The sequence below is a fragment of the Lipotes vexillifer genome, unplaced genomic scaffold (assembly GCF_000442215.2).
Source record: "Lipotes vexillifer unplaced genomic scaffold, Lipotes_vexillifer_v1.1 scaffold1616, whole genome shotgun sequence".
Taxonomy (NCBI): Eukaryota; Metazoa; Chordata; class Mammalia; order Artiodactyla; family Lipotidae; genus Lipotes; species Lipotes vexillifer.
In genome coordinates this window covers 140,070-158,605 of record NW_006790438.1, presented here as the reverse complement: position 1 = coordinate 158,605, position 18,536 = coordinate 140,070, and the positions used below count along the sequence as shown (strand labels likewise).

At 44.1% G+C, this 18,536-nt stretch overlaps 1 protein-coding gene across 3 annotated transcripts in view; it reads right to left on the bottom strand.

The window, feature by feature from the left end:
* Positions 1-18,536, bottom strand: part of GRAMD2B (GRAM domain containing 2B) — a 108,138-nt gene that overhangs the window by 14,118 nt on the left and 75,484 nt on the right. For 2 of the 3 annotated variants that reach the window (XM_007463723.1, XM_007463724.1), the window contains exons 2-6: positions 10,615-10,734; positions 7,136-7,247; positions 5,015-5,081; positions 3,803-3,906; positions 229-324 (exon numbers count right to left, since the gene is read on the bottom strand). In XM_007463723.1, the coding sequence (XP_007463785.1) occupies positions 229-324; positions 3,803-3,906; positions 5,015-5,081; positions 7,136-7,247; positions 10,615-10,734 (499 nt within the window). Of the gene's footprint in view, positions 1-228; positions 325-3,802; positions 3,907-5,014; positions 5,082-7,135; positions 7,248-10,614; positions 10,735-17,463; positions 17,537-18,536 lie in introns of those variants that run through there. The other variant, XM_007463725.1, reaches the window with a different exon arrangement.

Genomic DNA, 18,536 nt, shown 5'->3' with positions numbered 1-18,536 from the left:
CAGCAGGAAATTCAAAATTGGCAACTGTTACATTAGAATAAATCACCTTGTCAGGGGAAACAACACTACACAAATGTCTAAAGGCTGTGATTTCAAACATTAGTCTTACAGAGTTACTCCTGATTCATGGTATTATGGTTCAGGGTCCTGGTCCTCCGCAAGAAGCCCCTAAGGCAATGAAACCCAGAGTAGGACAAAGCAGGGTGCCCGCGCCTGCTGCGTACTCACCCTGTCTGTGACTGTCGCTATAATCAGGGCATTTGGCACCAGAAGGGCAGTTTTGGTTTTCTTTATCAGGGTTACCGAGAAAGCCGGAATAGAGATCTGAAACAGAATCACTGAGTTAACATGGGTTCAGGCTTCACAGAGCAGGACTCCAAATCTTCATGTTAAAGGAAAAAATAAAAAAAGATAAAACCAGTAGCAAGCTCTCCAGCCTCCATGAAAAAAAGTGAGTCTTAGAAGAGTGTCACCGAGATCTCAACGTGGTATTTACAAAGCTGGAGGATAAATCTGGATCATCAAGTCTGCAGAAGGGTTTGGTGGGAAACCTGGGACATGGCGAATAGAATGCAAAATGTACAGCCATTTTAAAGGTAATCCCAAGGCTCTGAAGAAGTTACATGCTTGTGGTCATCTACATTGAGCTCATCTCCACACACCCTGCTCTTTTCTGTCCTTAGGGAAAAAGGCTGAAAAGCACTGGTATAGTAGAACAGTTTTTGAACAGTGAGTCTGGGGCCTGAATTCTCAGTTCTATTACTATCCACATGACTTAATCAACCTTGTAAGCTATCCTTTCTTGGCCTTGGTTTCCTGACTTATAGAGACAGTCTTACCTATTTCCCAGGATTTTCTGTGGATTAAATGAGATAATAGATAGAAAATGCCTAGCACTCAATAAAAGTGTCATTCATTTCCTCATCTGTCTCATAAAAAAGAGGATGGGTGAAATACAAGCACTCTTAAGTTCTTTTCTGGCTCAAACAATAAAGAATAACAACAATGACAATTACAGCAGCTACCATTATCAATACCTATTTACCAGATGACAATTTCATTTAAATATGATAGTCCTATAATGTAGACATTCTAAGAGATAAGGTTGTATGTTTAGAGAGGTATATGACTTTCTCAAGGTCATAAATAAGTTAAAAAGATAGAATTTGAACCAATCTGATCCAAAATAGGGGTTCTTTTTCATACAAGGTACTGCAAGAATGTACCAGATGCTGCGAAGAATAGTAGATGTTTCTGATATTTTTATGTTACAGCCCTTCAACCAGGTTTGATCTCAAAGGAAAATGGATCACATCACTTTGATCCCTGAAAAGAGAGTCACCCCCACTCCTGGTAAAAAGAAAAGGGCCTGAATCCCTCCACAGGTGCACACACTCACATGAACATACATTTTGTAAAAATGCTTCACATATTCTGAAAGAGATCAACAAGGTCAGTGGGGAAGAGGAGGGGCTTATGTTAGTACTGGCAGCTTGAAGGACCAAAACTAAGCTTTCAATTTTCTTACATTTTAATTTAGAACGTTTGCGTTCATATTTAGGTTTATGAGATGGAGTTGTTCTACTGCCCCTCCAAGTTCCTGATGGGAAGACTATGAAGAATGAGGGGCTAATCTAAATTAGACACTAAAGAAAAAAAACTATTTTGCCAAAGAACTCTACCCACGAAACTTTTGAAGTTGGGGAGATAATTCAGAAGTGATAAATTGGGATTACTTTGGGAAAAAGAATTTAAGATCTTCCAAGATAGATGATGACACAAAAATGAGCCTAATTTCATTTCTCAGCAGCAACACAAACACAGTGATAAGGGGCTATAAATTTGGATTTTTGTAGAATGTAAGGCATGGAACACCCTTAAGAAGGAGTTTCACTCAATTGCTTCATGAGTATAAGTGACTAGATAACATTTGAGAAATAAAGCATGAATCACTTCTCTGTTGGAGCCTAGATGCAATGTGATACATGCCTTTAATTTTACTAGCATCAAAAAATACAAACAGGGCTTCCCTGGTGGTGCAGTGGTTGGGAGTCCGCCTGCCGATGCAGGGCTACTCTTCGTTGTGGTGCGCGGGCTTCTCTTGTTGCAGAGCATGGGCTATAGGCATGTGGGCTTCAGTAGTTGCAGCACACGGGCTCAGTAGATGTGGCTTGTGGGCTCTGGAGCTCAGGCTCAGTAGTTGTGGCACACGGGCTTAGCTGCTCCACGGCATGTGGGATCTTCCTGGTCCAGGGCTCGAACCCATGTCCCCTGCATTGGCAGGCGGATTCTTAACCACTGCGCCACCAGGGAAGCCCAAGGCTAATTCTTTGTTCACTACTGTTTTCAACCCCTGCTGCTTTGGTCAGAGGTGTCGGCTCTCTCTATTCCTGAGAACTGTCTTTATCCCATGGAGTTGGAGATCAGTACTACTCAGTTCCTTTCCCCACTTCATGAACAAGTGCTTATAATCCAGAAATCTAGAAATATGGTGCAGTACTATTCAACATTGCTTTGCATTATACTGATTCAAATAATACTGTGAATCTAAACTATGTTTATCTAAACATAACTCTGTACAATAAAAATTACATGTTTGATGTTAGTCTGCTGACTCAAAACCAAAATAAAGAATTTCCATTATATTTGTTAAGTGGTCTTTATTTATAAGACTGCCAGTGGCTTTAGGGAGAATATTTAAATAAAACATATCTACCAGTCAAAACAAAAGGAGTTTTTAATCAGCAACTTCTAGAGTATAAAAGCTGCTTATTCATAATCACGAATCAGAATGATTAAAATCTCACTGAGGGCTTCCCTGGTGGCGCAGTGGTTGAGAGTCCGCCTGCCAATGCAGGGGACACGGGTTCGTGCTCCGGTCCGGGAAGATCCCACATGCCGCGGAGCGGCTGGGCCTGTGAGCCATGGCCGCTGAGCCTGCGCGTCCGGAGCCTGTGCTCCACAACGGGAGAGACCACAACGGTGAGAGGCCCGCGTACTGCAAACAGCCCAGGTGTTTCTCTGACACTTTGTTCTGGTGGCCTGACTGAACTGTGTGATGTGACATCACACCTCAAAGGGAAAGAATGTCAGTGGGATGGAATTAGTTTTTCCCTTCTCATGCCAAAGTCCCAAGGGCCTCGTTTTAGAAGACAGTGCCCTGGGAAAACTGCCAACTTCTTCAGGCTGTTCTCCTTAATGGCTCAGGTATCATGGGCCTCTGCTCCCCCAGATCTGTGTTTAGTGAGAAGGAAAAGATGTCCGTGTTCACCGGGGATTGTGGGTATGTGACTCCCCCAGACTAGGCCTAAAATGCTCCAAATCCTGCTCATTTTGTGCTGGTGACAAAATGAGCTCTAGTAAGTATCTTATTTATAGGCCTGTTTGCTTAGATATCTCTGATGGTAACTGTGTGAATATGGTGTAAAATTCAAATTTCTTTAAAGAATTGTTTTGGGTTTAATGTGTGTCTTTGAAACAAATTATGACACATTCTCCATATGAAGAACTTTTAAGAGTGTACTGGTGACATCTTGGTAAAAAGGATTTAAGGTAGGATTGTGGGAGATATATATATATATATATAAGGAAATGAATGAGAGAGTGCTGTTTAGGGAAAAAGGGAAGTTTGTGTTATCTAGAGGCATTTAGAACCTGTAGTATTTGGAACTATAGTAAAGGAAACTTGGTACAAAGGAATAATAATGACACAAATATTTATAAACATTGCTACATTTAAAACAATTAATAGTCACAATATATAAGAAAATGCAGGATTAGCTTTTTGAAAAATTACACCAACCTTAGTGTCTTTTCCAAAGACCTTGGAATGAAAACAAATCCAGTTTTCTGATACAAAGAGCTTCCCTTGGTATAATATTTCTTTCTGTAGAGCACAGGTAAAACCTGGGAAAATATATACAGGTATAACATCATTTAGAATTTCCATTTAAAATGAAAATTATGTATATAAGTTGGTGACTCAGAGATGTGCAGAGATAATACACTCACATGCTCAAAAGATCTCTCACCTCTTTTTCAGTCATCTTTAGTGTAATAATGCTATGGAGATGAGAGTTTGTTTTTTAATTCCAAGTCTTAGAAACTTCAGTATAAACATCAAAATGGAAAGGCAAGGGGCTTCCCTGGTGGCACAGTGGTTGACAGTCCGCCTGCCGATGCAGGGGACACGGGTTCGTGCCCCGGTCCAGGAAGATCCCACATGCCACGGAGTGGCTGGGCCCGTGAGCCGTGGCCGCTGAGCCTGCGCGGCCAGAGCCTGTGCTCCGCAACGGGAGAGGCCACAACAGTGAGAGGCCCGCATACCGCAAAAAAACAAAACAAAACAAAACAAAACTCCTCTCTTTGGAAAGGTGTGTTATCCTTGTGCTAATGTTGGCACTGCTGCCCTTTCTTCCCTGGTATGGTCACTAATGACTCCTTTTGAAATAGATGGTCTCATTGTGGGGAGAGCACATGACCCACACCTTCCTGTTTGGAGATGGTGGGAGGAAGCCAGCATGCTGCCTTAGCATCTGTGTACTGAGGGAAGCTGGAATGGAACCCTGGGCCCCATATGCGCTCAGCGGAGTGGAGCAGGTGCTGAACGTCGTGCTGGGCCAGGTGTTTAGGTGTGACTACTGAGCCCTGCACAGCACAGGGGTTGACATGTCTGTCCACCTAGGTCTGTGTTGTCTTCCTCTAGTGGCCTCTCTTGCTCTGGTCTTATTATCTTAAAACTCAGCACGATCCAATCACAACACATTTCAGCAGTTAGTATGCCAGGCGAGGAAATTCGGGAATCCCCTCGGATGGTTCCATATCACGTGCAGGAGGTCACTTTCCCATTCGACTCCCTTATCTTTCAAGGTGCTGGGTGAAAGCTGAGTGAGGTCGGTGTTATTGTTACATCATGACTTTCAAAAACCTATTCCCCTTGGTGATTCAGTCCCCAGACTCTTTCTCCCCCCAAACCAATTAGCATCTTTTCAAAGTCAACCAAGTCAGAACTTACTTTGCCTCAGGGGTTCCTCAGTGGGGACATCCAGAAACAGCTTGTGGAAGTGCATGTTTGCCTTGTCCTACAAGGGCGACAAAACACAGGCATCACCGCTCTTGTTCTTCTCAAACATCACGAATTTTAACTTCAATCTAAATTATGTAACAAATCTCCCCACCCTGAACAGAGAATCCTAGGAGTTCATTCTCCCTGATCTTATAGTTCCCAGCACAACCCTTCAGTGAAAAACAGTGGAAGGCAGGGCACAAAGGTTTCATTTTCCAACAAGATGAGTGACTTGCGGACTGGACATTTATATATCTATAATCCTGAAGTAGCTGGTGGTCAGCCTTCTGCAGCAGTAGCTGGACAAGGATGTCCCTAATAAGAAATGAGACACAATTCTAAGAAATCTCACCAGGTAGTGGATCCCAGGGCACTAAAGGTCCCAGTGAGTACTCTCAGAAGAGGGTAGTGGTTAAAAGCCCTGTATCAGATTACCCTGAGTTTAAGTTTTAGCTGTACCTCTTCTGTGGCACGTGATCCTGGCCTAGTTACTTAACCTCTCTGGGCCAGTTTTCTCTCCTGTGCCAGCAGCTGCCTCAGAGGGATGCCGTAAGGCTTAAATGGGGTAATACATCTCCGGTTTGTCACTGTGACTGTTACTGTTGTGAAGGCGTTCCCTTAACCAGTGTCAGGGGGAGGTGACAAGTAGGATTTCACACAAAAGACTTAACTCTCCAGGGCGGTAGAAGGCCCAAGAGTCTGAAATGCTGCAAATCACTTCATTTTCATCTGTTTCCACTTGTGACAACAATGTATAGACAGCAATTTATAGTTTGTAAAATGCTTTCACAAAACACCACTCCCAGCCCCACAGTAACCTGGGAACTGATGTCAGTTCAGGACCCTGTGCCTCAGGGATTCTGAGCGACTTAACTGGCTCCACACAGCTACTAAGAGGTAGAGCTGGGTCCTCCATCCACAGGACCACTTTTCTTCAAAAGCATCCTAGCAGGCAGAGTCTTATGAACGGAACAGAGAGATACCACAAGTTGGCCCTTGATGATGCATTATCCAAACTAGGAGTAGTCTCAATGGCAGAAAGGCCCTACTATTGCCATAAAGAAGAGCTTCAGACAGGTCATGCGTATGACAGATGGTCCCCTCAAGTCAACTCGTTTATAGATGAACACCTCACATAAAGTAGGTTAGCTCACGCTGCTTCCTTGGAGTACATCTTGCATCCAGAAAGTTTCCTTGATTAAAGCTAGGTGTTCTATCAGGGCTTTGCCGAGAGCTTCTTTTTAATGGCTACAGTGAGCATTGGTTGCGTGCTTGAGTTAAAAATATCCTGGGCCATGGAGTCTTCAAAAATGTGAAATTAATAAAAATAAAATTTTAAAAAAGGTAGGGACTGATCTAAATTAAAGGTGACATGACAAATAAATGCAATGCATGGTTCAACTGGATTCTAGAGGGGGGAGCAAAAAATCTTTATAGAGGACATTCACTACTGAGACAATTGTGGAAATCGAAAATGGATTTTATATTAGTAATATTTTTGTATATTTACTATTTAGTTAAATTTCTTGGGTGAGCCAACAGTTTCTTATTCTAGTTCTTAGGAGATACATATTCAAGTATTTTAGGAGTGAAGTGTCAGAAAGCCCCAAACCGTTGGCCCCAGTATGTCATATTCTATGACACAGAACTGGGCTTTGTTACCCATCTGGGTGTATTTTGAAGCAGACCCCAAATTGCTTCCAAAGAAGAATCATGACCCTGTTCCCAGGTTTTCCTCCTCTGTGTGCAGTTGGGAAGCCTTCTATTCACACGGGTGCCTTATCACACTCTTTAATTGTAGTGCAAGGATGTCACACCTCTCCTGGTCTCCACTAATTATTAGACAAGCACATGACTCTCAGTACTCACTGCCCCTCTGCATGTGCCGCATGGTCAGCTGTGAAATATAATGTTGATGAAAGCTCGCCCGAGGGAACTGCAGCTGGTCCTTTCTTCCTGATTCTCTAAAATCTGTGCCTACCTTAGTCCTGACCCTTGCGTTCCCTCTTCCCATTGGCTTCAATGCTTCTGTCACCCTCTGAGACAATACACATTTCATTCCCAAATTACCTGGCTGGAAGATGAGGCCTTTTTCCTTTCAATCTTAGAGTCATTCTTGCTTTCTGTTTTACAGTCATTCTTCTCACTTGCTAAAGAGGCACCATCAAAACTGGATTTCGACCTGAGGAAGAAAAATCCAAGAAGTCCATAAGGTGAATTTTTTACGCTACCAATAATACATCTTGATTATTATACCAGCTCACAAGAAAGCCTGACATTGATTTTTCTCTTCTAGACATCGATAATCCCTCAGAACTCTAAGGACACGGTGTGGGAGACGGGGTGATTTCAGCAGGCGGGATCCCAAACTGAAGAAACCGTACCTTATGGAAGGGAAAAGTATCGACTGAGCTGTGAAAGTAATTATATCATCTCAAAAGTATTTTAAGCAGTATAAAGAGGAGTACTGGAGGCTGATTATTGAAACTGCAGCTATAGTTCAATCCAGAATTCTGTGAATACTTAACAAGTGTTAATTGAGTGAGGCTAATGTTAAATGCCTCGGGGCACACGAGACAGTCCTTATCCTTAAGGAGCCTGTGCGCATATCAAGCATCTTTTTGAAAAGGCAGTACATGATGTAGCATCAAAACAATACATATCATAGGCGTTAGGAGGCGGTATAGAGACAGTTAAGTCCAACAGGAGGTAAGAGAAGAGACCAGCAGGTCAGTGAGGGTTTAATACACTGGGCCTAACAGGATGAGCAGGAATTGGGTATGGGGAAAAGAGAGAACATCCCGGAGTGGGAAATTAGAAGTGAAATCAGGATAAAAAAGAACATGTTTGGAAGTCCTTCCTTTGTTCTCATAAGGGCAGAGGTCAGAGCTCCCGGATTTCTTTCTAAGGTGATTCTAGTCCTGGCTCTTCATTTGAGTAGAATTTGCATCTTCAACCGTACAGCGAAACCCAGCCATTTCAAAGTGGAATCCATGCATGATTTTTAGAGGTATACACATGGAAAAATTTTGTGATACAATTATGTAGATTTTTTTTCTGTTTATTGGGGGGAAAAAATGGCACATGAAATTCATGATTCCACCATAGTATTCTTTAGAATGAGGCTCAGTTAAAATAATGTTTGGTTCAAAGTGAATTTAAGAAGACTCTTAAGCAATTTGGGTGGCATATGGGTGTGACAGAGGGACAGAAATGAAGTTAGAGAGACTTTGGACTGTGGCTTTCTCAGCTGTGAAGAGACTGACTATGTGACTGACTATGTGATGTCCCAGGCCTCTGCTGCCCGCAGCAGTTTTGAGTCCACAGTGCTCAAACCAGAGGCAAAATATCTCTCATCAATTCAAGGCACAGAGATTTGGATTCAGTTACTGGCCATTGAACCAATTCACAGATATAAATTTCTTTAGAATCCTAGGAATTACTTTTTTTTTTTTGCCGTACGCGGGCCTCTCACTGCTGTGGCCTCTTCCGTTGCGGAGCACAGGCTCCGGACGCACAGGCTCAGCAGCCATGGCTCACGGGCCCAGCCGCTCCGCGGCATGTGGGATCTTTCCAGACCGGGTCACGAACCCGCGTCCCCTGCATCGGCAGGCAGACTCTCAACCACTGCGCCACCAGGGAAGCCCTAGGAATTACTTTTTAAAAAAAACTATGAGTAGACATTTGTACTCTACTTGAAAATAAAATTGTTTTTACAAATGTCAAATTACCTATTATTTATACTAGCCACTAATTTGAATTTATCACCTGTACTGATTCAAATTAATAAATGTTAATGGTACTGTCAAGGCAACGGTCAGACCTTTTGAAGAACTATGGACTGTAAGCAAATGTGACAAAAGGGCAGTTGTACCCTTGATGATTTCAAGAGGCACAAGCAGAAGGGCTTGTCTGCACAGCATTGGCTCTGAGGTAGGGGTGGGAGGCATGCTTATTTACATGCATTATTTCTTTGTATCTTTTCAACTGTGTTAGTCTCACTTCATACAGATGACTATGAGCAGGACCTGAAACCTAGTGCAAAACATTTTTATTCAGAAATTCAGAATTGGGGCTTCCCTGGTGGCACAGTGGTTGAGAGTCTGCCTGCCGATGCAGGGGACGCGGGTTCGTGCCCCGGTCCGGGGAGATCCCACATGCCGCGGAGTGGCTGGGCCCGTGAGCCGTGGCCGCTGAGCCTGCATGTCCGGAGCCTGTGCTCCGCAACGGGAGAGGCCACAACAGTGAGAGGCCCGCGTATCGGGAAAAAAAAAAAATTCAGAATTGCCAGACAGTGAGAGCAGAGCCTTCAACCAAGTGCAGGATTCTCTGCAGCTACACAGATAACACACTGGTGAGGCTGAACAAGCATGCCCTCATGATGTGTGGTATTCTCATCTGAAGCCTGGGGAAGGTGGAGTTACACGTGCAGTGCATTCAGAGCGCCTGCACTAGCCAGCCAATAGTGGTGAAAGATACAAGAAACAACAGGCTTGATGCCTTTGTTTGGTGAGTGAGGCAGGATGCTCTGACAGGAAACAGCTATAGAAAGAACGGTTAAAAGTGAGATGCATCAAAACAGTCATGCAGAGAAGATGGAGACAGAATTGGGAGTGATAGAATAGAAAAATCTGGGGGCAGAGTGAAGACTTATTCTTGGTCCTGAGTGAGGTATGGATTTGCAGAGAAGCCATGGGCTGCGTAGCCAGGAAGGAAGGGAAAAGCAGGAGTTATTTAATCATCCTTTAGCAGAGGACAAAAGACGCAGAAGGTAGCAGTTCTGACAGTTCTAATGCGGGGAGGGGAGCTATTACTCCTCCACTTGGTGTGGATAAATGGCCACAGTTGCCTGTAATTGATCACTGGCTTAACCATTCTCCTTCAAGGAAAGAAAAGCAACTTGAAGTTCCTACTTCTTCCTTCCAAGTGAAAGAAAAAAGCACGTAATTGGTGCCCCTGAGAGTGACGGGGACCAGAGCTCCACATCTCAAACCGCCTGTCCCCTCACAGCCCCACGACCAAACTGAGCCCGGCTTCCAGCACCGGCCCCAGGAAATGGGCAGCCCAGGGAGATGTGCACACCCCGCCCGGGGATCCCAGGCAGGGTTTCCCTCCACTCTTTTCCGTGGCTGCCAGGAAAGTGAGACAGCAGGTGTGCACACCCACAGGCCGAGCAGACAATCCAACCTGGGCGGCCTCGTCAGCAACCCTGGCGGCCTTTCCAGGTGCTTCTAACTCCATGCCAGAGAGGGGCCCACCCAGGCTTTATCATGTAGCAAAATCAGTGCTTTCAGAAAGCGGCAGAAATTCTGCAGGAGGCTGCAGTGGGAAGGAGAAGAGAGGCTGGTGGGAAGAGCTGAGAAAGGGAGGCAGGTGCCAGTGCCTGGATCTCAAGGAAAAACACCCCACTTCTTTCTCAGGGGTGTCACCTGCTTGTAGGAGATCTTCACTCTTAACCACCACCATAAAACTAGAAACACCAGCTCCTCCCGGCAACCCCTCCTCCCCGAAAGGCCAAAAGAACAGAGAGAGTCAAGGTGAGGACTCACCGCAGGGAAATGATTCTCTTCTGGTCTGCGGACTCGGCCTCGCTGGACAGAGCAGGGGACAGGGCTGCTGGTGGCCTGCAGACCTTCTTTTTCTCCTCCACGCCATTCTCAGCCTCTGAGCTGGAGAAAACACTTCACCTTAGATATCCAGAGTGGGGAGGAGGCGATGACGTGACCTCGCTTGCTGGAGAGTGGAATGACCTTCAATGCCCGGGACTGGCTGAAGTCAACAAGGACAGCGGTGCCCTTTCCATCCCTCCATTCTACCCCCTCAGCTGTGCCCCAGGGGGTGGAGCTCCGGCTCATGCCTGCTTCAGATACACGTGCAGGTTTATGTGCAGGTAAATGTCCGACTTTCCAGGGACTTGCCGGCTCCCGGGTATGCGGCCCGTGAGCCCTGCGCTGCCTGGCTCTGCCCAGCCCAGCATGGAGGTGGAAGATCACCCAGAAGCTGGGAGGGCCCCTGACCTGTGCACGAGCTCACGTGCGGCCTCCTGCCAGCTGTGAGCCTTTCTGCTGGGCGCTCCCACCCCGTTTGTTTGCACTTACGTCACTTACCATCTTTTGTTGTAGTTATATAGGTCCTGGTTTGGGTGCTTGCTAATTTCACCAAGCGCGTCTCTCAGCAATTACACTCTCTAATCCGCACCACCACCCAGGCTAGGTGGGAATTATTACTCCCATTTCACAGACTAGGAATCTGAGTCTCTTACATAGTGAACTTCTTGCCCGAGTTTGCAGAACTAGTACCTGTCTGAGTTGGGATTCAAACTCAGGTCTGTCCATCCGGGAGGACTCTGTGTACATGCCCATTCTCATATTTTCTTTCTTCGCAACCATCCACCCCCCCCGCCACGCATCTATCCTCCGAGCCCTCTTACTAGCTCTTCAGTGTGGGAGCCCCAGGCTGGGGAGAAGAATCTCATTGATTTTTATACTGACCACGAGGTCGAGGATAGTGCTGGTATATAATCGCACTCAGTAGGCTTTTGGAAAACTAGGTCTGACCTTGGTGAAAAAGGGAGTAGAGGGGACAGTAAATCAGAGGGTCAGCACGCTCAACCATTAACAGATGGAGGACGGCCAGTGCAGTGGACACAGGTGAGCTCCCTCAGTCTCGGGATCAGGGGAAACCATTTCAACATGGGAAGAGGGGAAGGAATGTGGCCAGGGAGAACACAAGGTGGTAGCATGGATCAGACCTTCTTTGGTGTCAGCCTGCACAGCAGAGGACTCACAAAACATACTTCTAGACCATGAGAACTCCACAGTGGCTGAGTGTAAAGGAAGACAGCATTGCTGTGACAGTTTAGCTAACTTTAATCCTAACCTACCACCCATTTGGTATCTTCACCTGCAAAAAACCTCGCAGGCAGGAAATGTTCTTGGTTACTTGAACCTTTGTGGTTGCTTGCGTACCACTTTTCACAGCACATGGAATTTCCAGCCCACATTGGGAGTCCTACTGTCATGTCAAAATCAAAACCAGATATGTCTGACAAGGTATCCAAGTAATAATCCCTAGGAGTGGTTGATACCCTCATTCTGCATTTCTCTTTTTCTAGGTAGGTTAACATCTGAGGACACGGGCCCAACCTTCTATTTCTTCAGTTTTTTGCGAAGTACTTAAAGCACTTATGTACATTAAAAGGACTCAGTCCATAACTGAATTGCATTATGTGATAAAAGGTACATGGAAAGCCTTGAAACATTAAAATGAAAACATTGCTTTGGTTTAAAATAGAAGATTTATTTTATTTTATTTTATTTTATTTATTTATTTTTTTTTGCGGTACATGGGCCTCTCACTGTTGTGGCCTCTCCCGTTGCGGAGCACAGGCTCCGGACGCGCAGGCTCAGCGGCCATGGCTCACGGGCCCAGCCGCTCCGCGGCATGTGGGATCCTCCCAGACCGGGCACGAACCTGTGTCCCCTGCATCGGCAGGCGGACTCTCAACCACTGTGCCACCAGGGAAGCCCTAGAAGATTTATTTTAATATCAAGTTTAATTTATGGACTCCAAGAATTATAGAACTGTTAAGGGCCCTTTGAGCACATCCCTGCCTTTTCCCTCTATCCCCCAAGATACACACATTTACTCCTATTCTTCAAAAGCATAAGAAATCCACTCAGGCGAACTTATTTACAAAACAGAAAGAGACTCACAGACATAGAAAGTAAACTTACAGTTACCAAAGGGGATAGCAGTGGGGGCAGAGGGGTGGGTGGTGGAGATAAATTAGGAGTTTGGGATTAACAGATTCACACTACTATACATAAAATAAACAACATGCACCTACTGTACAGCACAGGACACTATGTTCGGTATCTTGCAATAACCCATAATGGAAAAGAATCCGAAAAAGTACACATATATGTGTGTGTCTATATATAGATATATCTCTGAATCACTTTGCTGTACACCTGAATCTAACACAACACTGTAAATTAACTATGCTTCAAGAAAAAAAAATGTTATAAAAAAAAGTAAATCAGAAAATCGCTTCAAAAAGTTTCCATAGGAGCCTTCATAGAAATGGGACACGGTGAGGACTGAGCTAATAATGGGAGCGTGCTTAGCTTTAATATGGATTGATTGGATTTAACAGTGTTAAGTGGCACAACCTTGTAAAAGTGATACTACAATTTGCATTTATTTCTAATGGGCCTCTGGCTAGACTTTGGAGTTGGCTGGGATCAGAGCCAGTTTGTTCTTAGGTTGAATTCATTCTGATGCTTGACAATCCTCCACCCCCTTGTCCATTGGAGCCCTACCTCTAAAGGTCAGTATACCGGCTACCTGACACCCAACTAACACCTAACACCTACCTAACACCATACACACACAAAAAAACTCGGGGCTACCCTGGTGGCGCAGTGGTTGAGAGTCCGCCTGCTGATGCAGGGGACACGGGTTCGTGCCCTGGTCTGGGAGGATCCCACATGCCGTGGAGCGGCTGGGCCCGTGAGCCATGGCCGCTGAACCTGCGCGTCCGGAGCCTGTGCTCCGCAACGGGAGAGGCCACAAGAGTGAGAGGCCCGCGTACTGCAGAAAACAAAAACAACTCAAAATGGATCAAAGACCTAAATGGAAGACCAGACACTATAAAACTCTTAGAGGAAAACATAGGAAAAACAGTCTTTGACATAAACCACAGCAAGATCTTTTTTTACCCCCCTCCTAGAGTAATGAAAATAAAAACAAAATAAACAAATGGGACCTAATTAAAAGCTTTTGCACAGCAAAGGAAACCGTAAACAAGACGAAAAGACAACCCTCAGATTGGGAGAAAATAATTGCAAAGGAAGCAACAAAGGATTAATCTCCAAAATATACAAACAAGCTCATGGAGCTCAGTATCAAAAAAAACAACCCAATCAGAAAATGGGCAGAAGACCTAAATAGACATCTCTCCAAGGAGGACATACAGATGGCCAAGGGGCACATGAAAGGATGCTCAACATCACTAATTATTAGAGGAATGCATATCAAAACTACAGTGAGTTATCACCTCACACCCGTCAGAATGGCCATCATCAAAAAATCTACAAACAACAAATGCTGGAGAGGGTGTGGAGAAAACGGAACCCTCTTACACTGTTGGTGGGAATGTAAACTGATACAGCCACTATGGAGAACAGTACGGAGGTTCCTTAAAAAACTAAAAATACAACTACCATATGACACAGCAATGCCCCTACTGGGCATATACCCTGAGAAAACCATAACTCAGAAGGACACATGTACCCCAATGTTCACTGCAGCACCATTTACAATAGCCAAGACATGGAAATAACCTAAATATCCAGACAGATGAATGGATAAAGAAGATGTGGCACATATATACAATGGAATATTAGCCATAAAAAGGAACGAAATTGGGTCATTTGTAGAGATGTGGATGGACATACAGTCTGTCATACAGAGTGAACTAAGCCAGAAAGAGAAAAACAAATATCGTATATTAACGTGTATATGTGGAATCTAGAAAAATGGTACAGATGAACCTATTTACAGGGCAGGAATAGAGATGCAGATGTAGAGAACAGACATGTGGACACAGGGTGGGAAGGTGAGGGTGGGCCGAATTGGGAGATTAGGATTGACATATATACACTACCATGCATAAAATAGATAGCTAGTGGGTACATGCTATAAAGCACAGGAAGCTCAGCTCGGTGCTCTGTGATGATCTAGATGGGTGGGATGCGGGGGTGGGGGTGGGGAAGGGGGGAAGAGGGAGGGGATATAGGTATGCATGTAGTTGATTCACTTAATTGTACAGCAGAAACTAACACAACATTGTAAAGCAATTATACTCCAATTTAAAAAAAAAAAGAAAAAAGCAGTTCTAAAGGAAAAAACAGGCATGCTTTTACATAAGTTACTGTCCTTGGTAGATTAAGAAGGTTAAAGGAAAATGGATATAACTTTTCTTGAATAAATTTGGCTTATTAGATTTTGATATTAGAAAAAAAAAGAGTAGGCTCTAAGGGAAGATTGTCAATATTCTGAGTGGCAAGAAAAGCCACAGTCATTTTGTCTTTGACTTTAGACGTCGAAATCTTCCCGTGGAACATAGCCACATCTAGATAAACAAGAGCTTTTTCTTCTATTAAAATTATTTCCAATGTCTATCAAAATAATTTCTTCTACAGAATGTTTCTGACCCATAGTAGCCTGTAAAGCATGTATTTGGAATAATATTTGGAAAAGTAAATAGGTTTTTCAAAACAAAAAAGTTTCCACAAACCAGTCAAGTAAATTGAATACAATAAACCAAAAAAAGAAAAAGAAATCCACTCAAATGAACTTATTTACAAAACAGAAACAGACTCACAGATAGAAAATAAACTTATGGTTACCAAAGGGGATAGCAGTGGGAGCAGAGGGATGGGTGGTGGAGATAAATTAGGAGTTTGGGATTAACAGATTCACACTACTATATATAAAATAGGTAAACAACATGGACCTACTGTATAGCACAGGGAACTATATTCAATATCTTATAATAACCTATAACGGAAAAGAATCTGAAAAAGTACATATATATACCTGAATCACTTTGCTGTACACCTGAAACTAATACAACATTGTAAATTATACTTCAAGGGAAAAAAATGGTTGAAAAAAAGTAAATCAGAAAATCTCTTCAATAATTTTCCACAAACTAGTCAAGTAAATTGAAATACAATAAACCACAAATAAAAAGAAATCCACTCGAGTCCCTCTTTAAGTAGGGAGGTGAAGTGTGTGTGTAACTTCAATAATACACCTCAGCATTCATTCAAATATTTACGGAATTCTATGCTATGCAGAGTCAGATTCAGACTTAGAGGCAGCACGGTAGCTGTCCTGCACAGCACCCTTGAAGACTCAGAAAGAGCCATGCCTGGCCAGAAGCACTCATAAAAAGGTGCTGTCTGTCTGGATGTAGTCCTACTGACACAGGACTTGGCAGAGAAATGGAGCCCCTTGCTCTGGGCAGAAATAGCCCAGCACCAAGGAGCAGAGGAAGCTAACTGGCAGGATTTCAGCCCCTCCTTGCCCCGCCCTTCCTGGCCAGGCACTTGTGTGCAGTGCTGGGCACTCAGCCCTCACCAAGTGGGTGGTCCTGATGCAGCGCCCCTAGCTTAGAACTGACAAAGTTACAGAGCCTGCCTCTAGGTCAACCCACCCACACAATGTCTTTCAATGACAGAGCATTCAGGTATGTGCAGATTAAAATCACTTTTTTTTTTTTTTACATCTTTATTGGAGTATAATTGCTTTACAATGGTGTGTTAGTTTCTGCTTTATAACAAAGTGAATCAGTTATACATATACATATGTTCCCATAGCTCTTCCCTCTTGCATCTCCCTCCCTCCCACCCTCCCTTTTTTTTTTAACATCTTTATTGGAGTATAATTGCTTTACAATGGTGTGTTAGTTTCTGCTTTATAACAAAGTGAATCAGTTATACATATACATATGTTCCCATAGCTCTTCCCTCTTGCATCTCCCTCCCTCCCACCCTCCCTATCACACCCCTCTAGGTGGTCACAAAGCACTGAGCTGATCTCCCTGTGCTATGCGGCTGCTTCCCACTAGCTAGCTATTTTACGTTTGGTAGTGTATATATGTCCATGCCACTCTCTCACTTTGTCACAGCTTACCCTTCCTCCTCCCCATATCCTCAAGTCCATTCTCTAGTAGGTCTGTGTCTTTATTCCCATCTTACCCCTAGGTTCTTCATGACCTTATTTTTTTTTCTTAGATTCCATATATATGTGTTAGCATACGGTATTTGTCTTTCTCTTTCTGACTTACTTCACTCTGTATGACAGACTCTAGGTCCATCCACCTCATTACAAATAACTCAATTTTGTTTCCTTTTTATGGCTGAGTAATATTCCATTGTATATATGTGCCACATCTTTATCCATTCATCTGATGATGTACAGAGTCTCCACCTTTCTCTTCCCTAGACTGGCTCCTGGTCTCCAACACTGGTTCTGCCCTGGAAAGCCCTCCCCAGCGGGCACAAGCTCCACAGAGCCTCCCATCCCATCACCTCAGCTCTGCTGCTGCTGGCTCTATAACTCACTAGGCCCCTCATCAATTAATGATCCAACTACGAGAAGCAGGGAATGTCTGTTTTTTTCCACAGCACTCAGCTCAGCATTTTGCTCAGTGTGGTCATTTATTAGTGTTGACTGATGTGGGATTAATTCTGCAGCATCCAAAACAGAAGTGAAATTCATCAATGGGCCAATTCAACTTTAGGTTTTTGTTTACTCAAAGATGCTACGGAACTCAAGCAAGTTAATTCCCAACACAGGCGAGATGATTCCTGGAGCACCCCTACCACGGAGGTCTTGTTGGCAGCAAACTGAAACTGCTAGGATCCGAAGAGCAGAGGCTCACCTGTGTTTGAGTGAGGAGGGCATAGGAGAAGAAACAGACCACTTTTGCAAGGCCTCTCAGTAACTTTAAAGTTACTGGCAGTGAAGCTGAGCTCTCATTGACGAGGAAGATGAAATAACAGATCTCACTTAAGTCATGAAACTAAATCAGCTTGGGGGCTTCCCTGGTGGTGCAGTGGTTAAGAATCCGCCTGCCAATGTAGGGGACACGGGTTCGAGCCTTGGTCTGGGAAGATCCCACATGCCACGGAGCAACTAAGCCCATGAGCCACAACTACTGAGCCTGCGAGCCACAACTACTGAGCCCGTGAGCCACAACTACTGAGCCCACATGCCTAGAGCCTGTGCTCCACAACAAGAGAAGCCAACGCAATGAGAAGTCCGTGCACTGCAACGAACAGTAACCCCCGCTCGCCGCAGCTAGAGACAGCCCGCTCACAGCAACAAAGACCCAACGCAGCCAAAAATAAATAAGTAAAATAAATAAATTTATTTTAAAAAATGAGTGACAGTTTTAAGGAAGCATAGAAGCAGCAGAAGATGCTGGGAACATGGGATCCACCTTCACTTGGCTTTGGCAGGTTATTTATTCTCCTATCTCCAACCCAATGTAAGCATCAGTTATAGGCCCTGAAAGCTTCTAAGTAGGAATTTCAGAGCAGTGAGATAGACACACTTATACCAACCAAGCCTGACTTTACCAACTAGGCAACAGCATTTTTATTACCAGCTAGGAAGTGCTGGTTTCAACAAGACACTGCCACACACTGTTGCACCACAATCTATAAATAAAAAACAGGTTGGACAATCCCTATCAACAGTCCAATATTCCTCACTTCCTAGACCTCATTAGTCTGATGATGACTTGATTCAGATTTCACAATTTTTCAGAATTAGAATTCTTACATGGGGTTAACTATCATTCCTCCTGAAAAGAGTCTCTCTGAGTTAGAGTAAACTCAACACTCCTCTGTTCTGTCATATCCATCTCCCAGGCCCTTTGCCTCTCCTGCTG